The following is a 23,187-nucleotide window of genomic DNA, read 5'->3' as shown; positions in this document are numbered from 1 at the left end:
ATTATCTCACTTAAAAGTAGTTTAATAAATGGGCTTCCAAGACACAATTAATTTTGGTGCTACGCAGGTTTTTTTTTTAGGAAACATACATGTATTTCATTGTGTTTCTCTTTGTTCCTATTGACTGAACACATCACAAACTTACATTCAAAGATCGTTTTTTAACAAAAGATTGAAGAGTAAGACTTGTAGAAATTGACAATCAAGGATGTACAAAATCCTTTGTCCCCTTTGTGTGTCTGTCGTCTATCATTAAGCCGTACAAGAACATGCAGTTGTGCAAATTTCTATACGCCAGAGGACAATGCTTTGTGTTTCCCCTTATCCCTGTCATATTACACTCTCCAACAGACTAAGCACATAACCGTACGATTGAGGACTGTTTTCAACAAAAGACCCAACGCTCGAGGACTGAAAGGATCTTTTGTTCTCCCTTTATGTGTCTGTCCTCTATCGTAAAGCCACACATGTACACCCACACCAAGTGTGTATTTGCCTCTTTTGTCCCTCTTTTGTTTGTACTCTAACTTTTTAGGAAGACCTCCCATATGTTTTGTACACATCGCTAAATTGGGGACCTTTGGGATTTGGGGACCCTATTGTTCTCGATTGTTCAACGTCCCCTATTGAATGCAGAAACAATCTCACACACACTCAAGGAAGGACAAGGCAACGTTTCAAACGCTGGTCAAAATGTCATTGCAAAACTTCCAGGGTCTGGCTCCCTGCTGTACGTTATGAATGCGCGCGGGTATTGGTTACCAGCGATGCAACCAGGCCCAGGAGGCTGGTTCCTAATACTAATAGTCGACTAGCGTAGTCAACTATCGTCAACTAAACAGAGTTCGGGCAACTTTAGTGTAACTATGGTAAACCAATGGTCCACAATAATTCCTAGGCGAACTAGCTTGCCCATTAATGGTCAAGCTACCTGTATCTTCAACAGGCTTTGGCATTTATATTGTGTAATCCATAGGGGTTTCTGGTAGTTGGTGACCGGCCTGTACAGAAGCTATTGAGAGAGGTAGGCTTAGGCTTTTTGGCAGTTTGTGATAGTTACAAGTATAGGAGGGTTTTAATAATGGCGCTGCTAATCGAACGATGACGTCATCAACTTCTTGACATGAGGCAAGTTATCAAAGGTAGGAATTAGCAACAGTTGAGTACCAGTTGGCATTTTGTTTTCACAAAAGTTATTAGAAAACAGATGAGACAGGCAACTGATGAATGCATTGTATAGATGGAAATTGACAGGTCACGGCATTTTGCAGGAAATTACCGTCAGCGCAAAATGCATCCCGTGGTTGCATTAAATGCAATATGAATGTGCCACTCACGATGACTATCAAGATATAAAGAATATCAAGGAGCCAATCAGAGACAAGCCAATCAGACACTGGCCAATCAGCACTGACATGTGGTTATATACACACTTCCTCATGTGTATGATAGGGACAAGACGCACCCACCTTTAATGTGATGTAACGTTACATGTCATGATAACGTCTTCATGACATCACTTCAATTTTCATCTATAACACATCCCGCCAAAGGTACATACCAAGTTACAACAAAATCAGACCTATCTTTTTATCGATAAAGGCCAAAGAAAAATGCACAGGGGCTACAGGGGGACTGGTCCCCCCCCTACTTTTTGAAGGGTGGGGACACAATATCCTTCCCCAGATTTTTGAACTTGTGTTTCATTTACAGGGCCCTATTATGTACTACAATGTATCTTTTGTTTAGAAAATATTGGTTAAAGTGGTCAGAAATTGCCTCAGATAGCACCACAGAGCATTTAGAATCCAAAATTTTTCGGGGCCCTTAAGCGGGCCCCGAACCCCACGCCTATAGCTCAGAATTCTGGTAGCTGGTTCAATGACCTTTAGCTGAGAAAACCTCGGAAATTATGTTTAAATTATTATCTTTTGTGCTAAGATAATTATTGGTTAAAGTGGTAAAAAATTGCCTCAGATCACACCACAGAGCATCGAGAATCCAATTTTTTCGGGGGCCCTAAGCGGGCCCTTATAGCCATCAGAATACCGATAGCTGATTCAATGACTCCAACCTCGAAAACGATGTTCAAATAATTATCTTTTGCTAAGAAAATATAAGTTAAAGAGGTTGTGGAATGCTCGAAGACATTTCCGTCACTTTTCGGGTATATGTAGCCTAAGGTGTGATAAAATAAAAACGACTATTGTTTCTGTCATAAAATGAGTACAAAAGGTACTTTTGAGAGCTGTTTTTCAAGTCCTGTCATGCCTGTTTCGACCCGAAAGTGCAATTTGTGTAAAAGTCGTCGTTGCGGGCAGCAAACAAAAACCAGTAAATCGTGACGTAATAAACAGGACTCCCGATGCAGAATAGCATAAACGAGTCCTGTTTATTACGTCACGAACTGTGTTTTGTTTGCTGCCCGCAACGACGACTTTTACACAAATTGCACGTTCGGGTCGAAACAGGACCTGAAAAATAGCTCTCAAAAGTACCCTTTGTACTCATTTCATGACAGAAACAATAGTCGCTTTTATTTCATCACACCTTGGGCTACATATACCCAAAAAATGACGGAAATGTCTTCTAGCATTCCACAACCTCTTTAAAGCATGGAGGAAAGTGGTAAGAAATTGCTTCAGATCACACCGCAGAACATCTAGAATCCATTTTTTTCGAGGCCCTTAAGCGGGCCCCAAACCCCACGCCGTAAGGGCTTCGCGCTTTGCGCTTCGGGCTTGCATCAGTTCTGATCAAGGTATGTCCCCCGTTCCACTTTTGAGAAGCGATTGACGCCCCTACATGACGCCCCCCATGAAATGTTCCAGCCCCCCCCCCCAGCGCCCCCCCCCCCCCCCACTGAAAAATTCCTGGCTACGCCACTGCATATCGGAGCTGTAGTTCTGGAGATATAGACCTTCGAAATGTACACATTAATTGTGACGTCCCGTGACACCTGATGATGTCATGATGACATCAATGTTCGGTACACATCTTCAGATGCTGGTCTAAGTGTGTCCTGAGTATAAAGTCAATTGGATTGATTTTAGTTCCATGCACGATGATAGGGTGTACAAATGTTATGGGCAATGGCTGAAAACAAGAAAAAAAAACCAACTAGAACGACTATGTCTGTTCAAACAGAACATAGGGTTTTTCTTTGCATTTTTTGGGTTCTTTTACAGTCACTGTTTGGAGTGCTTGATACAGTTCTAAGGTTGTTCAAAATGCTTATAATAATTCCAAAAATAAAGCTACATCACATGACGTCACATGCCCTGCGATAAAGTCATCTTGACAACATTTGTCAAGATGTCTATGCATACATGTATGTTGTTATTGTGGTCTTAAAGGGAATTTGGGTAATGTTTTACAGAAATTTACATTGACACGGTGTCAATGTTACATCGAAATGACATTTTTGCTCATATTTTTGGCAAAACACATTCGAATGATTTAAAACTTTCTGCAGTAGTGAAACACCCAACAACAAATATAGGTTTTCCCGGCCAATTTCCTAAAGCGTTCATTCACTTCTGAAAATCGGTCATTTATTTTCGTCTGAATTTGAGAATCGCTCTGAACACGCATTTCATTTTCGCTACCAGAGCATTCAAATCCATTTCAGTTCAATCAATTAAGTGATTGAGCAGCACCTTTCGTTTATGTCTATTCAGATTCGTTTACAAGACTTCTTTTTCACTTTTAGAGGACCATTTCAAACATTTACCATTCTATTTCACTTTTAGTTTAATGCATTCGGCACCACTGAGATAAAATTAGGGGTTTTATTTTCATTTACCGTCAATCAAATTAGCTGTACCAGAAATCAATTCAGAAAAGGTATGCTTGCGTAAATGAATGCATAGGTAACGTAATTGGTCGTCTGTTTCTCAAAACGGAATGCACGGACAATGAAAACGACTGAACTTTTGTTGAGTTCAAATGGGATTAAAGATCATGCATTCAAATTCAGAGGAAACTGAATGACCGATTTTCGGAAGTGAATGGAGATTTTAGCCTCTGCAAGCAAGGCATTCATACTTTTCATAATATGGTCATATATGTCACACATTGTTTCCCAACCCGGTGGAATAATCCGTAAAGGTTATCGTAAACTTTTTCTACACATCGATCCATCTGCCTACATGCACAAGAGCAGCTGGGTACAATGTACAATTTCTGAACACCTAGCCACAACCAACAACAATAGGCTTGAGGTCAGAGGTGTCTCATAATTAAAGCTCTTCATAAAAACCCGGGAATTTTGCACATGAGACATTGTGTTCATGAGGAAACAGTTCAAAGTTTACATCACAACAGCCGTTGCTGTGCACTTGACAGGTGTGGTAGCGAGGCACTATTCAGTATTGGACAATCCGTGTACACAACATACAGTCGTGCTGTTGTAGTAATAGTAGGGTGTGGCTGATTTTGCTGACAGATTGCATGCAACAAACAACTTCAAAGTGCCCATAAACAGGTCTGTTGAACTTGTAGGTAGGTGGACAATGTTATGGGAATATACAACATTTGCCTTTGCTGTAATTTTCAGAAATAGATGGATTTTGCGGGTTAGTTTTTTACAGCAAATTATTGTTACACTGACTTGTTTGACATTTTGGGTTTGTAGATTCTAGAAAAACCAAGAAAAACAATCATGTTCCTGTAGTCTGGTTCCCTGATGCCACTTAAATTGAAATGGAACAATTAATAGACGTCAGGGAGTTGTAAAGTCAGGGAACCAGTCTAGAAGGCTTGTACCAGTTGCAAACAATATTCAGATTATGGGAAATAGGGGGGGGGGGAGGAAGTATTTGAAAAAAAACAGCCAGCATTTTCATGATTGGCTGGTTGGCCCACCAGTGTTTGAAATTGAAATAAAAATACCACTTTCTTGAAAATGTCAGCACACCAGGTGCCATGATTTTACAGGATGCTTTAGACTGTCATTCACTAACAGTCCAGTAAGGTATTTCATAATAATTTGGTAGTTTTGTTTTTGACGTTGGCAAATGTTGTATATTCCCTTTGATGCAGCCACACAGGGGAATATAATAAATAGCACCATGACAGACTGCATTATGCTCTCATGTATCCAAGAAGAACAAATATTGACTGTCATGATGTTCTTTGATTATTCACCTTCGTATTGTTATGTGCATGTATGTTTTTGATTTCAACTGCATGAACTTTTTTATTGAAGTGATTTAAATACATATTTACATCTACAAGTATGCAAACTGTTAGAGAACTACAGTGGAACGCCGCTATACCGAACACCGCTATACCGAATATTCGGCTATACCGAACATCATCCTTGGCTCCCAGTTTTAATGTACAAAACACACCGAACATTGTTGTTGAAAACAGTCAACAGATTAACAAAAAAATCTACTGGTTGTTCATGTATTAAACACTATTTGGGCCCCTTTTAATTCCCGAACATCGAACCACCCATAGTTACATCGTGTGTGAATGTCGATGAGTGACAGATCATATTTCCCCAAGGAATTAAACGGAAAATCACCCGGCCCAAGGAATTAAAGGGAAAACTGACCGTTGCTAAAATGTCGTGATGACTCCTCGTGCGGCCGCGGGATGTGAGAAATGCCAGTTCACTATTGGTCAAAAGAGGGTACCAGCGGTTCAAAATCACTATACCGAACAATCATTATTACGAACACTTTCTGTGGATCCAACAATGTTCGTTATAGCGGCATTCTGCTGTATACTGAACATGAGTCAGTCTATATTTATACAGCATCTTATAGTATGCATATTAGTTGAAAGCTTGTTTTTGTTTCCACTCTCATATGGTTCATGTAGAGTACAACTGAGCAAGATGGCAGAAGGAGGTGCGACCGATCTAGTCTTGGATGAGACTCGGAAGGAACTTCAAGAATGTCCTATCTGTTACACTGACTACAAGGATCCTAGGATGCTAGACTGCTCACATATCTTCTGCCTGAAATGTCTGCAAGAACTCAGACTGACACAAAATAAGGACGACAAAAATATCGTCTGTCCGTTGTGTCGGAAGGAAACTGCCCTGACAGAAGCTGGCGTGGACATGCTACCTGGAGGATCAAAGGATGTCAATCAACAGGAACAGACTGAAGGTCAGGGGTTAAAAGTCATGTGTCAGGCATGCGATGAGGAGAATGAAGCCATTTCTCGATGCATGGATTGCAAGCATTATCTCTGTCAAGAATGCCTGATGGCACACAATCGAATGGCAGCACTGATGAAGGATCACAAGATTGTGGCTTTGACAGAGCTACCTGTTGAGTCCCAAGAAATAACCGAAACTGAACTCAAGAAAGTTCCCAAGTGTTTCAAGCATCCAGATCAAGATCTCTGTCTGTATTGTAACTCATGTGAAGTCCTCATATGCAATGAATGCACAAACATTGATCACAAAGAATCCATACATTCTCACGTCAGCATCGACCAGGCGGTCAGCAGATGTAAACAAGAAGTACATGAATCCGTATCTAAAACAGAAGAGTGCATTGAAAAATTCATTTCTGCAAACCCCTCTTCAGGTCATTTACGTTACAGACTTGACAAGATGCTGGTAAAAATGTACTCTCAAATTTCACAGAAAGCAGAAAAGGAAATTGCCAAAATCAGAGAGAAAGAAAAACAACTCAAAGTGGAGGCCAGGGACATTGCCATTAAACGAGATACAGAATTTGCCTATGCAGAAACGTCTCAGCAGATTCTGGGTAAAGTGAATGAAGTGATGACTACAGCGACGTGCTATGAGATCCTGGAGTCCAAGAAGAAAATGCTGCGGGATTTGAATGAGCAGGTGGAGGTGCATAAGAGTTTGGATATCAAGCATGGGAAGTCATTCCTTGGCTTTAAGGAGAGTGAAGAGGTTGGTCAGCTTGGGTCTCTGCTCTTGGAGGAGAAATGGGAGAGGGATAAGACCATTCCAGAAGTTGAACTTGATGAATGTTGCTCAGGACATATAGCAGCATACTCCACAAGTGAAATGGTTGTGACATGCAGTGATAAACTGCTAACACTTGATCCAGAGGGGAAGGTGATTTCTACAAAGACCTACAAACCTGACCCTGATAAACCAAATGAACCCAATGACCCTAATGACATACAGAAAGCAACAGCTCTAGCCATCAACAAGGGTGATCAACTTCTGATCCTAGACAATCCTGCAGTCAAGATCTTCAACAAGGAATACCAGCTCCTTCATCAGTTCCTACCGGGTAAAAAGGCCGGCGTGGACGGCACACTGACGTGCCTGGCAGTGGACAGCAGCAATCTGATAGCAGTGGGTTACAAGGACAAGGAACAGATATCTCTACACAACCCAGATGGTTCCCTCGTCAGAACACTGCCTGCTCCAAAGATTGATACGCATTTGATCTTCAGCAACAAGCGACTCATTTACACCTACAGAAAGGAGGGTTTGTTGATGGCTGTTGACTTACATGGCAACAAACTGTTTACTCACAGTTGTAGTTATCCTTGTGGGCTGTGTTGTGATGATGCAGGTGATATTTACTGTCTTACCACACAGAAACAAGGAAATGCTTATAACAAGAAAATTCTCCATTTCAGTGCAGATGGCGAGTGCATTGGCTCATGGCAATGTCAGATTTGTCGTGATATCACATACACACCTGCACATAAATTAGCATGTACAGGGTGGCCCATGCACATGTATCACTTGGTTTAGAGACATCAACCAACAGGAATTGCAAATTCAAACGATCAAAATAAACAAGGAATAAAAAAAAATCAAGACTACATGGCAACAAACTGTTTCAACGAAAATGCAGTTCTGCTCGTGGACTGTGTTGTGATGATGCAGGTGACATTTATATTATTTCCCCATCTAAAATTTTCCTTTGCACTACAGGTGACAATTACATTGAAACAATAATACAGGAGAGTCAGTTGATCGATATCATATACACACCTGTATTTAAATTAGTTACAAAAGGGTTGTGGATGTACATGTACAACTTAGTTTAAAGACATCAACCTATATTAAATTGAACATTGAAGCGATCAAACTAAAAGGCCGGGAATGAACCAAAAATAGAGGTCTATACAGAATATAGGGCTTCCCGCATTTCACGTTTTAAAAACTTTATGCTCTGTTTGTACGTGTGCAAACATGTTCCATAATGTTTCATTTCATGTACGAACACAGTTCTGTGATTAACATGTGTGCTTTCACATACCTGAGTTGAGTTCTAAATTTTTGAAATCCATAAAATGATCAAGCTTTGAAATGAGTCATCCCCACACATTCTATGTAAACCCTAACCTCACCTAAAGCTACAAAATACTACTGAGTAGTAACCTGTAGTATGCATTTCTTTCCATACAAGACACCATACATGTAACTAGTATTTGGTCCTTGACCCTCAAAGTGCCCTTAAGATGTTAGGGTTAAATAATAGCACAATTAAGAGAAGAGCCACCGTTCAGTGGCTTGTTATTACTTTGTCCACACCACCCCTTCCAAAACAAAACAACCAGTTACATGTTTCCCAATAAAAGAGTCCTTATTAAATGATCATGAAGCTCCATGAAAACGAGCAACGTAATTTATGGAACAGCAACATATTTTATACCAGGCTGCTAAGCCCACAGTCCCCACACCATTAAACTTGAATCCATGTCGCTGGCTGTTGGCACATCCGGAATGCATTTCTTGTTAATAATTAGAACTTTGACATTTGGCTTATGGGGTCCGAAAGTGACTGGTTATCCTAAGAACTACCCACGTAGCTGCGAGCACAAATGCACTTAGGAAAAACTTGGCATATCAAGTTGAGACTGAGTTACATGTGTATGTTGAAAAAAAAATATTCCTGTCTTTAATAATCATAACAATCCTAATCTTTGGCCTAAGGGGTCTAAAAAAGTGACAGGTTTCTGAGAAGATCGCCAGCTTAAATAATGGTGGGAAAAATGTTGCTATTGTTTTAACCATTGACCTTTGCCTTTGGGGTCTAAACTCTTAAAGCTTCATTAAGCTATGTTCAGGCCATGACTTTGCTTAAGTTACCCTGTGTAATGCTGATGCGCGCAGCCATACAAGTGAATGTACTGTGCAATGCTGACTCCAGCTTGCATGGGAAAAGCGTAATCAGGTACAAGGCTGAACAGGTTATATGCTGGCGTGGCGTGCATTCTTACATTGGAGTGTATTATGTTTACATTTACAAACATTACTTACATTGACGTGTATTATTTACATTGGCATGTATTGTTTATTTTGGCGTACATGTATTGTTTACATTGCTGTATATTACTAACATTGGCGCGCATTATCTACATTGGGGTAGATGTATTGTTTACATTGCTGTACATTACTTACATTGGCGCGCGTTGTTTACATTGGCGTAGATGCATTGTTTACATTGCTGTACATTACTTACATTGGCGCGCATTGTCTACATTGGCGTAGATGTATTGTTTACATTGCTGTACGCGCACATTGGCGCGCGTTGTCTACATTGGCGTAGATGTATTGTTTACATTGCTGTACATTACTTACATTGGCGCACATTTATATCTACATTGGCGTAGATGTATTGTTTACATTGCTGTACATTACTTACATTGGCGCGCATTGTCTACATTGGGGTAGATGTATTGTTTACATTGCTGTACATTACTTACATTGGCGCGCGTTGTTTACATTGGCGTAGATGTATTGTTTACATTGCTGTACATTTCTTACATTGGCGCGCGTTGTCTACATTGGGGTAGATGTATTGTTTACATTGCTGTACATTACTTACATTGGCGCGTGTTGTTTACATTGGCGTAGATGCATTGTTTACATTGCTGTACATTTCTTACATTGGCGCGCGTTGTCTACATTGGGGTAGATGTATTGTTTACATTGCTGTACATTACTTACATTGGCGCGCATTGTCTACATTGGCGTAGATGTATTGCTTACATTGCTGTACATTACTTACATTGGCGCGTGTTGTTTACATTGGCGCGCATTATTTACATTGGTGTGTATTACTTACATTGGTGTGTATTAATATTTACATTATTGTACATTGTTGATGCTGTGCGCGTTGGCTGCTTATATGAGTAGTGGTCGGGTTGTCTCCCAACTATAATTAAGTGACCCTGGTAATAGATCAGCCCAATTAGAACCCAATTATTACTGTTTATTTCTTGATTATGGATAATAAATTACAATCATATTTGTTGTGCCGACAATCCTGTTGTCAAGGTGTATTTCTTGTGCAATTATAAACAGAGAGTAATCACAATCATCATAATCGGCTGTAAATTTCCTCCAAAACAGACCTGCTCCCTAAGCCTTGAGGTCGCTCTGAGTGGTCTCTTGTCTTGGGTTCGGGAAGATCAGCTACACTCTAATAAGTGTCAGACTTGGTCCCAATGAACTTAGGTTTGGCCCGGGAAGATCGATCCTGCCACAATGTTATGGGGTCCGAAGACGCTATGGGGACAGCAGAAAGTCCCCATAACTTGATCCTAATTTCCGTAACAATAACAAACTTCCCCATAATACAGTGATGGCCCACCCGTGCACACAGGTGTGTATACACCTGCAATCGTGGACCCCCAATTGTTCTTCTTTTGTTTGTACTTTTTAGCAACAGCTCTAATTGGTTTTGTACACTACTCTCAATCGTGGACCTTTGGGAATCGTAGATCCTATTGTTCTCTATTGTTCAACGTCCACGATTTGATTGGGTATACAAACGCACGCACACACACAACCCCACAGTCATGTTTTACATAACTCCTGAGGACAAGCTATTGTCTTTTCCTTTGTCCCTGCATGTAACACCCTCCCATAGACTAAGCACATAAATGCACGATCGGGGACCATTTTCAACAACAGATGAACGATCGAGGTCAACAAAGAATCTGTTGTCCTCCCTTTGTCTGTCAGTCCTCACGTGTATGAAGTGTATGATCATACATTTGTTCTTGATAACGTGACATACTTTGGAAATCATCCAACAGTATACCAGCGGTTCTTGATAACACTTTTGGGGTTTGTGTTTGAGCATCTTACTCGTGTTAACACGGGTATACTCCTGAGCGCACAAACGGCAGGAGTACGACCCGCAGTTCAGCAAGAGTATGCTCTCCATCAGGAGTACGACCCGCGGGTCAGCAAGAGTATGCTCTCCATCAGGAGTACGACCCGCGGGTTAGCAAGAGTATGCTCTCCATCAGGAGTACGACCTGCGGGTTAGCAAGAGTATGCTCTCCATCAGGAGTACGACCCGCGGGTTAGCAAGAGTATGCTCTCCATCAGGAGTACGACCCGCGGGTTAGCAAGAGTATGCTCTCCATCAGGAGTATGACCCGCGGGTTAGCAAGAGTATGCTCTCCATCAGGAGTATGACCCGCGGGTTAGCAAGAGTATGCTCTCCGTCATGCCGGGAGTATACTCCTGCACCGAGAGTGATACGCATGCAGCATTTTCCTGCACTCAGGAGTAGCAAGAGTAACACGCTCAAACGCACCCTTGAAGGGTTTTTGTAAGATGAATGGTCACCTCGGCGACCTATAAACTCACCTCCCGGATGTACTTGATGCCTTCCGTGGCAAAGAGGATCTGTTGCATGTCGCTGGGCATGGCTAGCGGCTTACTGGTGGGGATGATCAATGTCCGCTGCCTCGGTGGATAATCCCCTTGATCTGGGGATAAACAGTAATCCACAATAAGTCCAATTCAATCATTGCTTTTCTAATAATGAAAATTAACTCTAACTCGCCTCAATCCTCCAAAAATCCTCATGTCAGTTTAGGAGGATTTTGGAAGATTGAGGCTGAATGGCAAAAAGTGTCCGTTCATTTTGGACCCTGCATTGTTGATGTTGCAGCCATGCATTACTGAGCCCTGCATTATGCTCGATATCATCCGCGCTGCTTCTGAATGTCATCAGCACTGCCTCAACCCATTAACAGTGAATTTTAAAGGATTTAGTCAATGGTCACTCCTCCATTGATTTTGGAGGATTGAGGATGGCTCCTAGCCAAAATTGTAATGCTTATATAGCGCTTTCCACAACGATCTCAAAATGCTTTACAATTATTCTCCGTTCATCAGGGCCACGAGACCACATAGCAGCCGCTATCAGCGTACATTCGGTCCTCTACCCTCACAAGTACCCATTTATACTCCTGGGTGGATAGAGGCATTTGTAATAAACTTTCTTGCCCAAGGGCACAAACACCATGCTCTTGGCAGTAGAGTAGTACAGTACTTATGCACAAAGTCCATACAACAGACAGCCACACTTACCAATTGTTCTGAACTTGGAGACGTCACAGTACAGGATCATGACAGCCAGCATCGTGTGGAGATAAGTGAACTCTTTGGTTTGCAGGGACGTCCATCGCCTCGTCTGAACATCCTACGCAGGCCAAAAAAATCAACAAGTAGTCTTTAGAAAAGAAATGCCTAATACAGGGTGAAACAAAATGAAACCCAAATGTCGGGACTGTTGTTCAAGTCAAGTTCTGCATGTAGCACTTTCAAACTCTAAAATGTGAAAGCCCAGCTTTCTTTTAGTACAAGAATCATTCAAATCACTCATGTACTTTTTAAGTTACGGAATTTTAAACAGGACCACAGTTTTAACGTTCTGTCCACGGATCACAAAAAAAGGTGTACGTTCTTTCAGCAAATGAAAACAATTCACACACATCCCTATGTGATTTGTTTTCGTTTTGCTGAAAGAACACTTACCTTTTTGTGATCCTTGGACAGAATTTTAAAACGGTGGTTGTGTTTAAATCTCCGTAACTTGAAAATTACATGAGTGATTTGAATGGTTCTTGTACTAAAAGAAAGCTTATGAATTGGACTTTCATTTTCTAGATTTTGAAAGTGCTACATGCAGAACTTCACTAAAACAATGGTTCCGACATTTGGGTTTCGCTTTTCTTTTACTCACCCTGTATTTGACACAGGTTTAAAGTCCTGAGAATTATGGCTCAATTAGGTGATCATTTTGTGAGACTATATTTGAAGCATGATTAACGTTTGATATCACAACTAGATCAATATGTCCTCGAAGTGAGTACATGAAGAACCAGCCATTGGGTAACCGTCACCCGATTTCAATTAAAGCTTCAGTCCATCATTTGCAGCAATCCAAAATGTAACTGACATAATTATTGTTGAAAAACATACATAAGTTGAAAGATAGTAAAGGGACTAAACTCCCTGTGAAAGTATTCTTTCTGGCAAGCTGTCATTTTGAAGAAATCAACGAAAGTAGGCCTTTCCAACTATGCGTCTAAAGACGCATCCTTGGAAATTTCTGGTAGTACTTCATTTTTTTGCGATGCACATGCGCTTGCTATAATTTCGTCAAGTCAGTGCGCGACATCGCGTAGCTGCAATCAGCACAGTGAGAACGTGTATCGGACGCTGAATTCAGGCCCAATTCAAAACACGATTCAGCAACCTTTGATTTGAAATTGAGATGCTAGAATGCTGTTTTTCTCGAAACATTCATCAGGTTAGTTGTGATCAGCACCCTTGTTTAGATTTTAAGCACTTTTGTTGCTTCAAACGAACAAAATGCACAAATTACAAATGATGAACTGTACCTTTCATGCACTGGTTTTTTTTACTTGTGAAACTGTTTTACATACCTCCTCGTTCTGTGTAGTGTGTGGGCCCAACAGGAACGTTACGATCCGCCGCACGGCAGACTTAGTGAACAGATGTTTGCAGCATACAATATCCTATGAGTGGAAAAGACAAAAAATTCATTAATGCTACATTTTTGAAACCTCTAGAAGCAATTTCAGCCGATGCGCCCAAAACCAAAATGCACGATCAGCAAATGAGCGTGTCATTTTGCTCTACGCAAACAGCACAACATGTGCACATATCCGCTGCAGATGCTTTTCGCGGTGACTTTTTTGAACCGTCATGACGTGCTTCAGTTGTTTGCGTGTGTTTTACTTGCGCGTTGCATTTTAATAGAGTACACTTCACTTCAGAATTCAATCCATCTATTTTGATTGTGTTCTACAAACACGCACATGAATTCAAAATGTCTGCGCCCAGAGCGGCTTCAAAGCTTCTCCGCGCGCAAGAATGAAGAGTTAGCGCTCTAGTAATGGAATACAACTCTATGGTAATTTTACACAAATTCTATTCTGAATGAGCATAAAGCCATAACGTTTCAGACTTCGTAGGCAATGCAGTTGAATGTCTCTCCCAGTGGTTTCCCCAACTCTCCCTTTCTTACCGTTGAGGGGGTACTTGTATACGGAGAACAAAACATGCACTGTCCATCTATTTTTTGGTCCCTATTTTTTCATCCCAATTTTTTCATTCCTAGCCAAGAATTGCTAGCCTTTATAAAGCAGGATTGACTGGCTGTGACTTGGAACATTTTTAACACTGCGTAATGCTTGCTTGATTGCATAAAATACACAGTTGCAGTTCTCTTACAAAGATGGCCGTCATTGAGAGCCATTACATGATCTGACTGTTGGTGACCGGCCTGTGTACAAGGCACGGCAGGGAAGAGGATTGAATTGTTTGACAGTCTGTGTCTGTTCAGACAGCAGGAGGGTTACATATATAACGGCCGTCGAAACTAAACTTTGGGCAGAGGGCAGGATTCTAGAAGGTAAGAAAGTGGTGCTTGCTGATTTTCGGAAGCAAACTCTTCATTTATTGATCTTACCAGTCAGGGGGGGGGGGCGTGGGGGGGCGACCGCCCCCCCATGAAACCTTGTCGCCCCCCCAGTCGCCCCCCCCCCCCCCCCCCCCCCACTGAGATTTTGAGTTTCTAAAAAAATTATCATTGATCTACATGACGCAGTGGGCCCTATTATGTACTACAATGTATCTTTTGCTTAGAAAATATTGGTTAAAGTGGTCAGAAATTGCCTCAGATAGCACCACAGAGCATTTAGAATCCAAAAATTTTCGGGGCCCTCAAGCGGGCCCTGAACCCCACGCCTATAGCTCAGAATTCTGGTAGCTGATTCAATGACTCCAACCTCGAAAAAAATGTTCACAAAATTTTCTTATGACTTTAGCTGAGAAAACCTCGAAAATCATGTTCAAATTATTATCTTTTGTGCTAAGATAATTATTGGTTAAAGTGGTAAGAAATTGCCTCAGATCACACCACAGAGCACCGAAAATCCAATTTTTTTTCGGGGCCCTTAAGCGGGCCCCGAACCCCACGCCAATAGCTCAGAATACCAATAGCTGATTCTATGTCTCCAACCTCGAAAACGATGTTCAAATAATTATCTTTTGCCAAGAAAATATTAGTAAAAGCATGGAGGAAAGTCGTAAGAAATTGCTTCAAATCACACCACAGAACATCTACAATCCAATTTTTTTCTGGGCCCTTAAGTGGGCCCCGAACCCCACGCCGTAAGGGCTTCGAGCTTGCATTAGTTATGATCAAGGTATATCATAACTTTTGAGAAGCGATTGACGCCTCTACTTGACACCCCCCATGAAATGTTCCAGCCCCCCCAGCGCCCCCCCACTGAACAATTCCTGGCTATGCCACTGTTACCAGTGTTGTAGTACTCGTACTCGTACTTGAGTACTACTCGAGTACTATTTTTAGAGTACTCATAATCGTAATCGTACTTGAATGGAAAATTCAAGTACGATTATTCGAAATGATGGTACTAGTACTTGAGTAGCAAAGTACTCGTACTCGACATGTCGAAATTGAACTCGACATGTCGAAATTGTACTCAACATCAAAGTACTCGTACTCGAATAGCAGTACATCGAGAAAAAAATATGGTATAGCTTGACTTACCACAGCCTTATTTTATAGATAGTTTCAGTTTGAAATGGTCAATTGGCTTGCGGAGAAATCAAAGTTTCCTGATTTTCCTCTGTACACGTCTGGACAAACACATTTAATAGCTAGCTGTGAGTGGGTATGTGTATCAGTCTGACTGGGCCTGGGCCCATTACGCACAATGAACCATTTGCCGTATGGCCGCATTCAGAAATAGGAGTACTCATACTCATACTCGTACTCGGAAGTACAAGTACTTGTACTCGGAGACCTGTACTTGTACTCGGAAGTACGGTGGTACTCGTACTTGTACTCGATAACCTAAGTGATCGGCAGTACTCGGTACTCGAAAAAGATACGCAACTACAACACTGGAACTTACCGCATCAAGGTAGGAGCTGAGAAGCCAGAAGTACTGCTGGCACGTCTTGCAATGGTCTGGCACCTCCTTGTCCAGCAGCGAGAGCAGGTACTCAATCAGGCTATTGAGAGGTTGGGAACTAGACACCAAGGCCGGACTGAAGTGGACGAAACTTTGCAGGATGTACTGCATGATGCGGCCAAAGGCGATGCGGACCTCGCGCGTGGGACACTCGAGTAAAAATTGCCTGAAAGAAATAAAATAAGGCAATCGTAAAGGAACATTACGTCCTAGAATGCGCCTAGCTCCATAAATGTGGCCAATTTACTGGACTACCTCGGTAAATAAGGCCACACTTCCACCATGTACAAAAACATGTTGAACTTTGTCAAATTTAGATTTTCACATTTAGGCTTAGTTTGTAGGGTTTTTGCTTTAGAAGCATACTCACCCTCTTTATACTCATCATAGCTGTTTAATTTGTATCTGTGTACTTCAATACCATACATGTTTTCCCAGCTCCATTCCCCTCAACCCGTCCCTATCACTCCCTCCCTCTCTTCCTATGCCCTTTCATGATGGTTATTCTTTAAATCTCTGTGTAATTGTATTTTTTATGCAACTATTCTGCAATTCCGCTGCTGGCGGTGATAGAGTAGAATAATAAACCATTAATAATAATAATAATAATAGGCTAATCAGAAAGTGCTGCCTTTTTCAGATGTCTAATTTTCGTGAAATTTCATGTTGAAATTTTGATACGCAAACGTGTGCAAACGAATCTGGATATTTCACAAAAAATAGACATCTGAAAAAGGCAGCACTTTCTGATTAGCCTATAAAGAGGGTGAGTATGCTTCTAAAGCAAAATTAAACTACAAACTAAGCCTAAATGTGAAAATCAAAATTTGACAAAGTTCGACATGTTTTTGTACATGGTGGAAGTGTGGCCTTTATTTACGGAGGTAGTCCAGTAAATTGGCCACATTTATGGGGCTAGAATGCGCCCAATTGGGTTTTTTACCACATGGAAAGAGCATTTATAGCATAAACATCCACACAACCACACATGTTTGTTGATGGTGTAAATCAACGATTTTCTTTTGTTCTTCTTCCCTTTTCCTTTGTTTGTACTTTTCGCAACAGCTCGCAACATTTTTGCAACAGCTCTCATTGATTTTGTACAAGTTTTCTAATCGAGGTCGTCCTCGATTTGGTTCCTATCCTCGATTCATCGATGATGCTGCACGTGTGTTGTCCTCGATTTACACCATAAACAAACTCACCATTTAAAATCTGGAAGTTTTTGCGTTATTCTTGCAAGAAAAATTTCAGGGGCCTCAAAAATTTCACTGTTGGGTGCTAGTCGTAATTCCTGCCGTACATATTATTATTGCATTGGATTCAGTGGATGTGCAAGAAACAACATTTGCGTACGTGTTCTACATAACCCCCGAGGACCGACACACAAAGGGAGAACAACAGATCCTTTCAGTCCTCGGGAGTTGGGTCTTTTGTTCAAAACGGTCCTCTGTGGTAGGTTTGTGTGCTTAGTCTATGGGAGTGTGTTATATTACAGGGACAAAGGAAAACACAAAGCATTGTCCACGGGAATATAGTAAAACAAGAGAGGGTGTTTGTTACATGTATGTGCCGACACACACACAACTCGTTCAATCATGAAGTGTTACTCACTTGATGTACGTCTGGCCTTGCGGACTGGCCATGAAAGTCAGCGCCCATGTCGATCCTTCCTTGCTCTGGATGACCAGTTGCTCAATGCAGCCCCACCACTCGCCTATATCGGACCTGCGTTGGAAAATTAGAACTTAGTAGCTACTACTATTATGATGAAATTTTTGTGTCGGCAAGATGCAAATTCAATATTAGCGCTTTATACCAAAGGTCTCAAAGTGCTTCACAATAATAATATAACGCTTTTTACCAAAGGTCTCAAAGCGCTTCACAATAATAATATAGCGCTTTATACCAAAGGTCTCAAAGTGCTTCACAATAATAATATAGCGCTTTATACCAAAGGTCTCAAAGTGCTTCACAATAATAATATAGCGCTTTACACCAAAGGTCTCAAAGTGCTTCACAATAATAATATAGCGCTTTATACCAAAGGTCTCAAAGTGCTTCACAATAATAATATAGCGCTTTATACCAAAGGTCTCAAAGTGCTTCACAATATTAATATAGCTCTTTATACAAAAGGTCTCAAAGTGCTTCACAATAATAATATAGCGCTTTATACCAAAGGTCTCCAAGTGCTTCACAATAATAATATAGCGCTTTATACCAAAGGTCTCAAAGTGCTTCACAATAATAATAAAGCGCTTTATACCAAAGGTCTCAAAGTGCTTCTCAATAATAATAATATAGCGCTTTATACCAAGGTCTCAAAGCGCTTCACAATTATTACCCCTGTTCATCAGGCCATGAGACCAGTTATTGCAGCAGCTCGAGATCAGCGCATCCTGGTCTCTACCCTCACAGGTACCCATTTACACTCCTGGGTGGAGAGAGGCAATGAGCGATCGATATTCCCTGCCGTTCGTTTCCAGTAGAGTTACATTGTCTCGCAGCAGTTTCCACTTAGGTACTCATTAAATTTGCAACTTTTCAATCTGCATCAATTTTCATATACCGTTGTCAATGTTGGAAGATTTACAGTCTTTGGTAGCAAACGGGGTATCAAAATGTAGCTCGCAACATTCCCCAAAGGTCAATATAAATGATGTCATCATAAGATGATCAGATTCAAAATTACGACCCCTCCAATGAGTGTGGACTCTCTTTTTTTTTTGCGGTGTTTACAAAACAACAAATTACAGGACAATATTAGAGCCATGAGGGAGTTACGAGTCAAATGGAATGTTGCCCCATGAAAACTCACCTGAGTTTCTTTTTGGTTCGGAAGTAATTGTTGAATAGAAACTGGAAGGCTAGTTGCAGGCTGGTGACGGCACAGGAGTCGTAGTAACTGCTCAGTGTGAAAGACTGCAGATTGACAAGAAGAGCAATATTTTAGGGATTCATAAAGTTTTAGGTGCTAGAAGTTTTCTTGATCAGGGTAACGATTTTAATAAGTCACATGCTATGGGCTTTGTGCACAAGTACCCCCTCAACGGTTACAAAGGGAGAGTCAGGGGAGCCCACTGGGAGGGACATTTGAACGCATTGTCGCTGGCGCAAAGACGCTATGGGTTTGTACAGATTTAGAAAAGAATTAAGCGAACCAGTACGCACACCCGAGCTATCCTTAGCTCTCCTTTCTTTATGCACTCCGTGACAGAGTCAATTGAAAGTAACTGTTACAAAAGATATGATTTGTGATTCTGGTTGACTGTAGACTAGTGATTTGACTAATGATTTGGCTCGAAATAAATTTGTGGCATAAGTCCGCTTCCAACCTTGGGCCAATTACAAGCAAACACATCAAAATTAGAAGACTTTTAATTAGTTCGAGACAGGTTGCCCAATTTCTCAATTTCAGAATGAGTTGACAAATAAAAGGAAGTCTGACACCGTGTAACAATAAATCTCTTTTGTGAGTAAAATGCAGCAGAAACCCTCAGAGCCCATGACAGGATTTTCAGCAAAATGGTGTCACCGCGACCTTCCTTTTCATTGGTGACCTTAATCTGTACACTAATAATAATATAATATCGGAGTCTTATATAGCGCACGTATCTACCATTAGGTATAGTATTTACTACTATTAGGTACTCAAGGCGCTGGAGATATGTCTATTATTAAAGAAAGGTAAATAAAGTTTATGAGAAGTATGAGACCCATTATGTAGCACCTTATAAGGGTTTACAAGGTGCTGCGGCGCATATTGCAGCCACTGCCAGAAACACCGGGGCAAACCCCTTCTCTTAGCGATAAGTGTTACTGGGTTCTTAAACGTGCATTACACAACACACGGGACCTACGGCTTTACGTCCCCTCCGAAGGACAAAGCAATAATGGTAAAGTGCCTTGCTCAAGAGCACAAGCACCATGTTCCCACGGTCAGGATTCGAACCCATGTACCACGGCACACGAGTCGAACACCGTAACCATTGGACCACAGCACCCCACAATTTGAAGACCTGTGAAAACCAAAGGCCTAGTTTGCACAATTTAGAATTTTCGGAAATTATATTCTCCCCAGAATGGGCCTAATTTCTTGTTCTGCTTATAGTGGGGTGCTGTGGTCCACTGGTTACAGTGTTCGACTCATGTGCCGTGGTACATGGGTTCGAATCCTGACCGTGGGAACACGGTGCTTGTGCTCTTTTGAGCAAGGCACTTTACCACTATTGCTTCGTCCTTCGGATGGAAAGTAAAGCCGTAGGTCCCGTGTATTGTTAAAGAACCCTGTAACACTTATGGCCAAGAGAAGAGGTTTGCCCCGGTGTTTCTGGCAGTGGCTGCAGTATGCGCCGCAGCACCTAGTAAACCCTTTATAAAGGTGCTACATAATGGGTCTCATATTTCTCATCAATTTCATTTACCTGTCTTTAAAAATAGACATAATTAACAGCGTCTTGAGTACATATGTGCGCTATATAAAACTCTGGTAATTTTGTAAGTGAAAAATCGTTGGCAACTGTAGAAGCAAATTCTGGGCCAAAAGATGGTAAGCATATTTCAGTGGTTATCAAGAGATTTGGCTAATGCACATCAGTACATCCCATAAAAGCAAATAACTAAGATTTCTGTGCTTACAGGGTTTGCTTGCTAGGCCTATTAGCACAGAATGATGATGGTATACACGGAATTCTGTGGACAGTTAGCGAAAAATCCCTGCTTACTGTAGCAGAAAATACTGTGCTTACGGTAAGGCGAGACACCAAAAATACATTGACCGTTCGCACGCGTGCGCACGGATTCCTTCCCGTTCTGCACGCCTTCCCGTTCCTTTGCGTGCCAAACTGCGTTCCGCACGCGTTCCTCATCCCGTTCTCTCACTGGCTTCACTGAGAGGGTATTATGCACCGTTCCTTTGCGTGCGAGAACGGGAACATCACAAGAAAGATGTGAAGTACATTTTCTTGGGGGCAAAAAACTTCGGTGCCAGCGATAAATAAATCATAGACATTCCAGGGTTTTAGGATTCATGTGGAGTTTGATCAGATTTATTCTTCTTTTGCAACACGATTAACTCGTAACCATTTGATTTGCCGACCTTTCCAACCGAGCATTTCCGTATATATATTCTTGTCTTGTGATAAATAAACGAATGAAAAAAAAAGTATGCCTCGCCCAAGCTCCATATTTCGGCAGGCGTGATACGGAATAAAACATATAATAATTACACGGTCGGGCGGGGTGAAAATACAACCCCGACGGAAAGAGTTAATATTTTTTGGGGTCGGCTGGATGCTCGGACTAAAAATAATAATTATGCTGTCTGACGGGGTGAAAAATAAAACCCCGACGGAAGGGTTAATATTTTTGGTGGGCTGGATACTCGGAATACAAAAATAAATTACGCGGTTATGGGCGGGGTGAAAAATAAAAACCGACGGAAGGGGTTAAAAACAAATTGGTGGGCTGGATACTCGGAATAAAAATAATAATTACGCGGTCGGGCGGGGTGAAAAATAAAACCTCGACGGGAGGGTTAATATTTTTGGTGGGCTGGATACTCGGAATAAAAATAATAATTACGCGGTTGGGCAGGGTGAAAAATAAAACCCCGACGGAGAGGTTAATATTTTTTGGGTGGGCTGGATACTCTGAATAAAAATTAATAACTACGCTGTCGGGCGGGGTGAAAAATAAAAAATAAAACCCCGACGGAAGGGTTAATATTTTTTGGTGGGCTGGATACTTGGAATAAAAAAATAAATTACGCGGTTGGGCGGGGTGAAAAATAAAACCAGACGCAAGGGTTTATATGATTGTGGTCTGCCTACTCGGAATAAAAAGTAATAATTACGAGGTCGGGCCGGGCAGGAAAAAACCCACGTAGTCAAGATTTCAACAAAGAAACTGAGATGGGAAGCCATTGGTTAATATTTTTTGGTGGGCTAGGCTGGATACTCGGATACTAAAAATTCCGCGGTTTTGGTTGGCGAAATAAAATAGGGATTTGGCAATCTCTTATTATTACATGTATATATTTTTTATAAATGAAATTTCAATGGTTATTGCAAATGTGACTTTCTTTGATTCTCAAAAAATAAGAGGAACAAGCATTACAATTTGGTGTAAATTACTATTTGGTTTTATAAATTAAAATCAATCATTTAATAAAGGTCATAATACACGATTGAAATCCTGTTCAAGCGTTTTGTTTTATTTATTTGTCACAGCTCTCAAATAATCTCAATAATTAAAGATAATTATTGTATAAAGTCAGAATTTAATTTAAATATGCATGGTCGATTGGACATTAATGTTTCAGGTGCTCGAAATAAACATCCATCCATTACAGTTGTAAGAGAGTAACTTATGCATAATCAGGTGGTGGTTTTTACGATTTTACAAAACGCTAAAAGATATAAATCGTTGTCAATCAACTATAAACAAAATCTGCAAATACGCCCTGATCTTGCCTACTAGACTACAGCCTACGAACTTAACATGGAAGACTTTTTTCTACATTTTGCATTGACTGCATCCTTCAGTGCTTTTTGCAGTTTCTCGTCAATTTTGTGTCTTGGGAATTCAATGGCCGCTTGCGACATTCTTGCAATGAACTTGGGCTACTTCCTCAAACATTCTTTTGTGACCTTTTCTTTGCCATTGAAGATAACACCGCCATGGTAATTTGATCTGGCGAGTTCCTCTGGGGTGAAGACTTCTGCCATTAATTTGACGATCAAGTCCTTGGGGTTGTCCACCTTGTCGAAGATTTTGTCGTAAGTGTCCTTGTCCATTGTATGGGTGGCATTGTTCGGTGTGCCTATTAGCACTGTGTTGAGATGCTTGTCGGCAATGACGTACTGTGGCTCCCGATGTTCACTGGTGATACTTGAGGCGTTCTTCTCCTCGGACCGAAGCTCTCGTACCTCTGCCCGC

The 23,187-nt window shown here is 41.2% G+C and overlaps 1 protein-coding gene across 2 annotated transcripts in view; it reads right to left on the bottom strand.

The window, feature by feature from the left end:
• Window positions 1–23,187, bottom strand: part of LOC119742606 (ubiquitin carboxyl-terminal hydrolase 24-like) — a 99,203-nt gene that overhangs the window by 6,666 nt on the left and 69,350 nt on the right. The window contains exons 44-49 of one of the 2 annotated variants that reach the window (XM_038218722.1): window positions 19,067–19,170; window positions 17,860–17,973; window positions 16,186–16,411; window positions 13,663–13,755; window positions 12,302–12,413; window positions 11,573–11,694 (exon numbers count right to left, since the gene is read on the bottom strand). In XM_038218722.1, coding sequence (XP_038074650.1) covers window positions 11,573–11,694; window positions 12,302–12,413; window positions 13,663–13,755; window positions 16,186–16,411; window positions 17,860–17,973; window positions 19,067–19,170 — 771 coding nt within the window. Of the gene's footprint in view, window positions 1–11,572; window positions 11,695–12,301; window positions 12,414–13,662; window positions 13,756–16,185; window positions 16,412–17,859; window positions 17,974–19,066; window positions 19,171–23,187 lie in introns of those variants that run through there. The other variant, XM_038218724.1, reaches the window with a different exon arrangement.

The sequence above is a fragment of the Patiria miniata genome, unplaced genomic scaffold (genome assembly GCF_015706575.1).
Source record: "Patiria miniata isolate m_02_andy unplaced genomic scaffold, ASM1570657v1 HiC_scaffold_6, whole genome shotgun sequence".
NCBI classification, from domain to species: domain Eukaryota; kingdom Metazoa; phylum Echinodermata; class Asteroidea; order Valvatida; family Asterinidae; genus Patiria; species Patiria miniata.
This window is presented reverse-complemented; position numbering and strand designations above follow the sequence as displayed.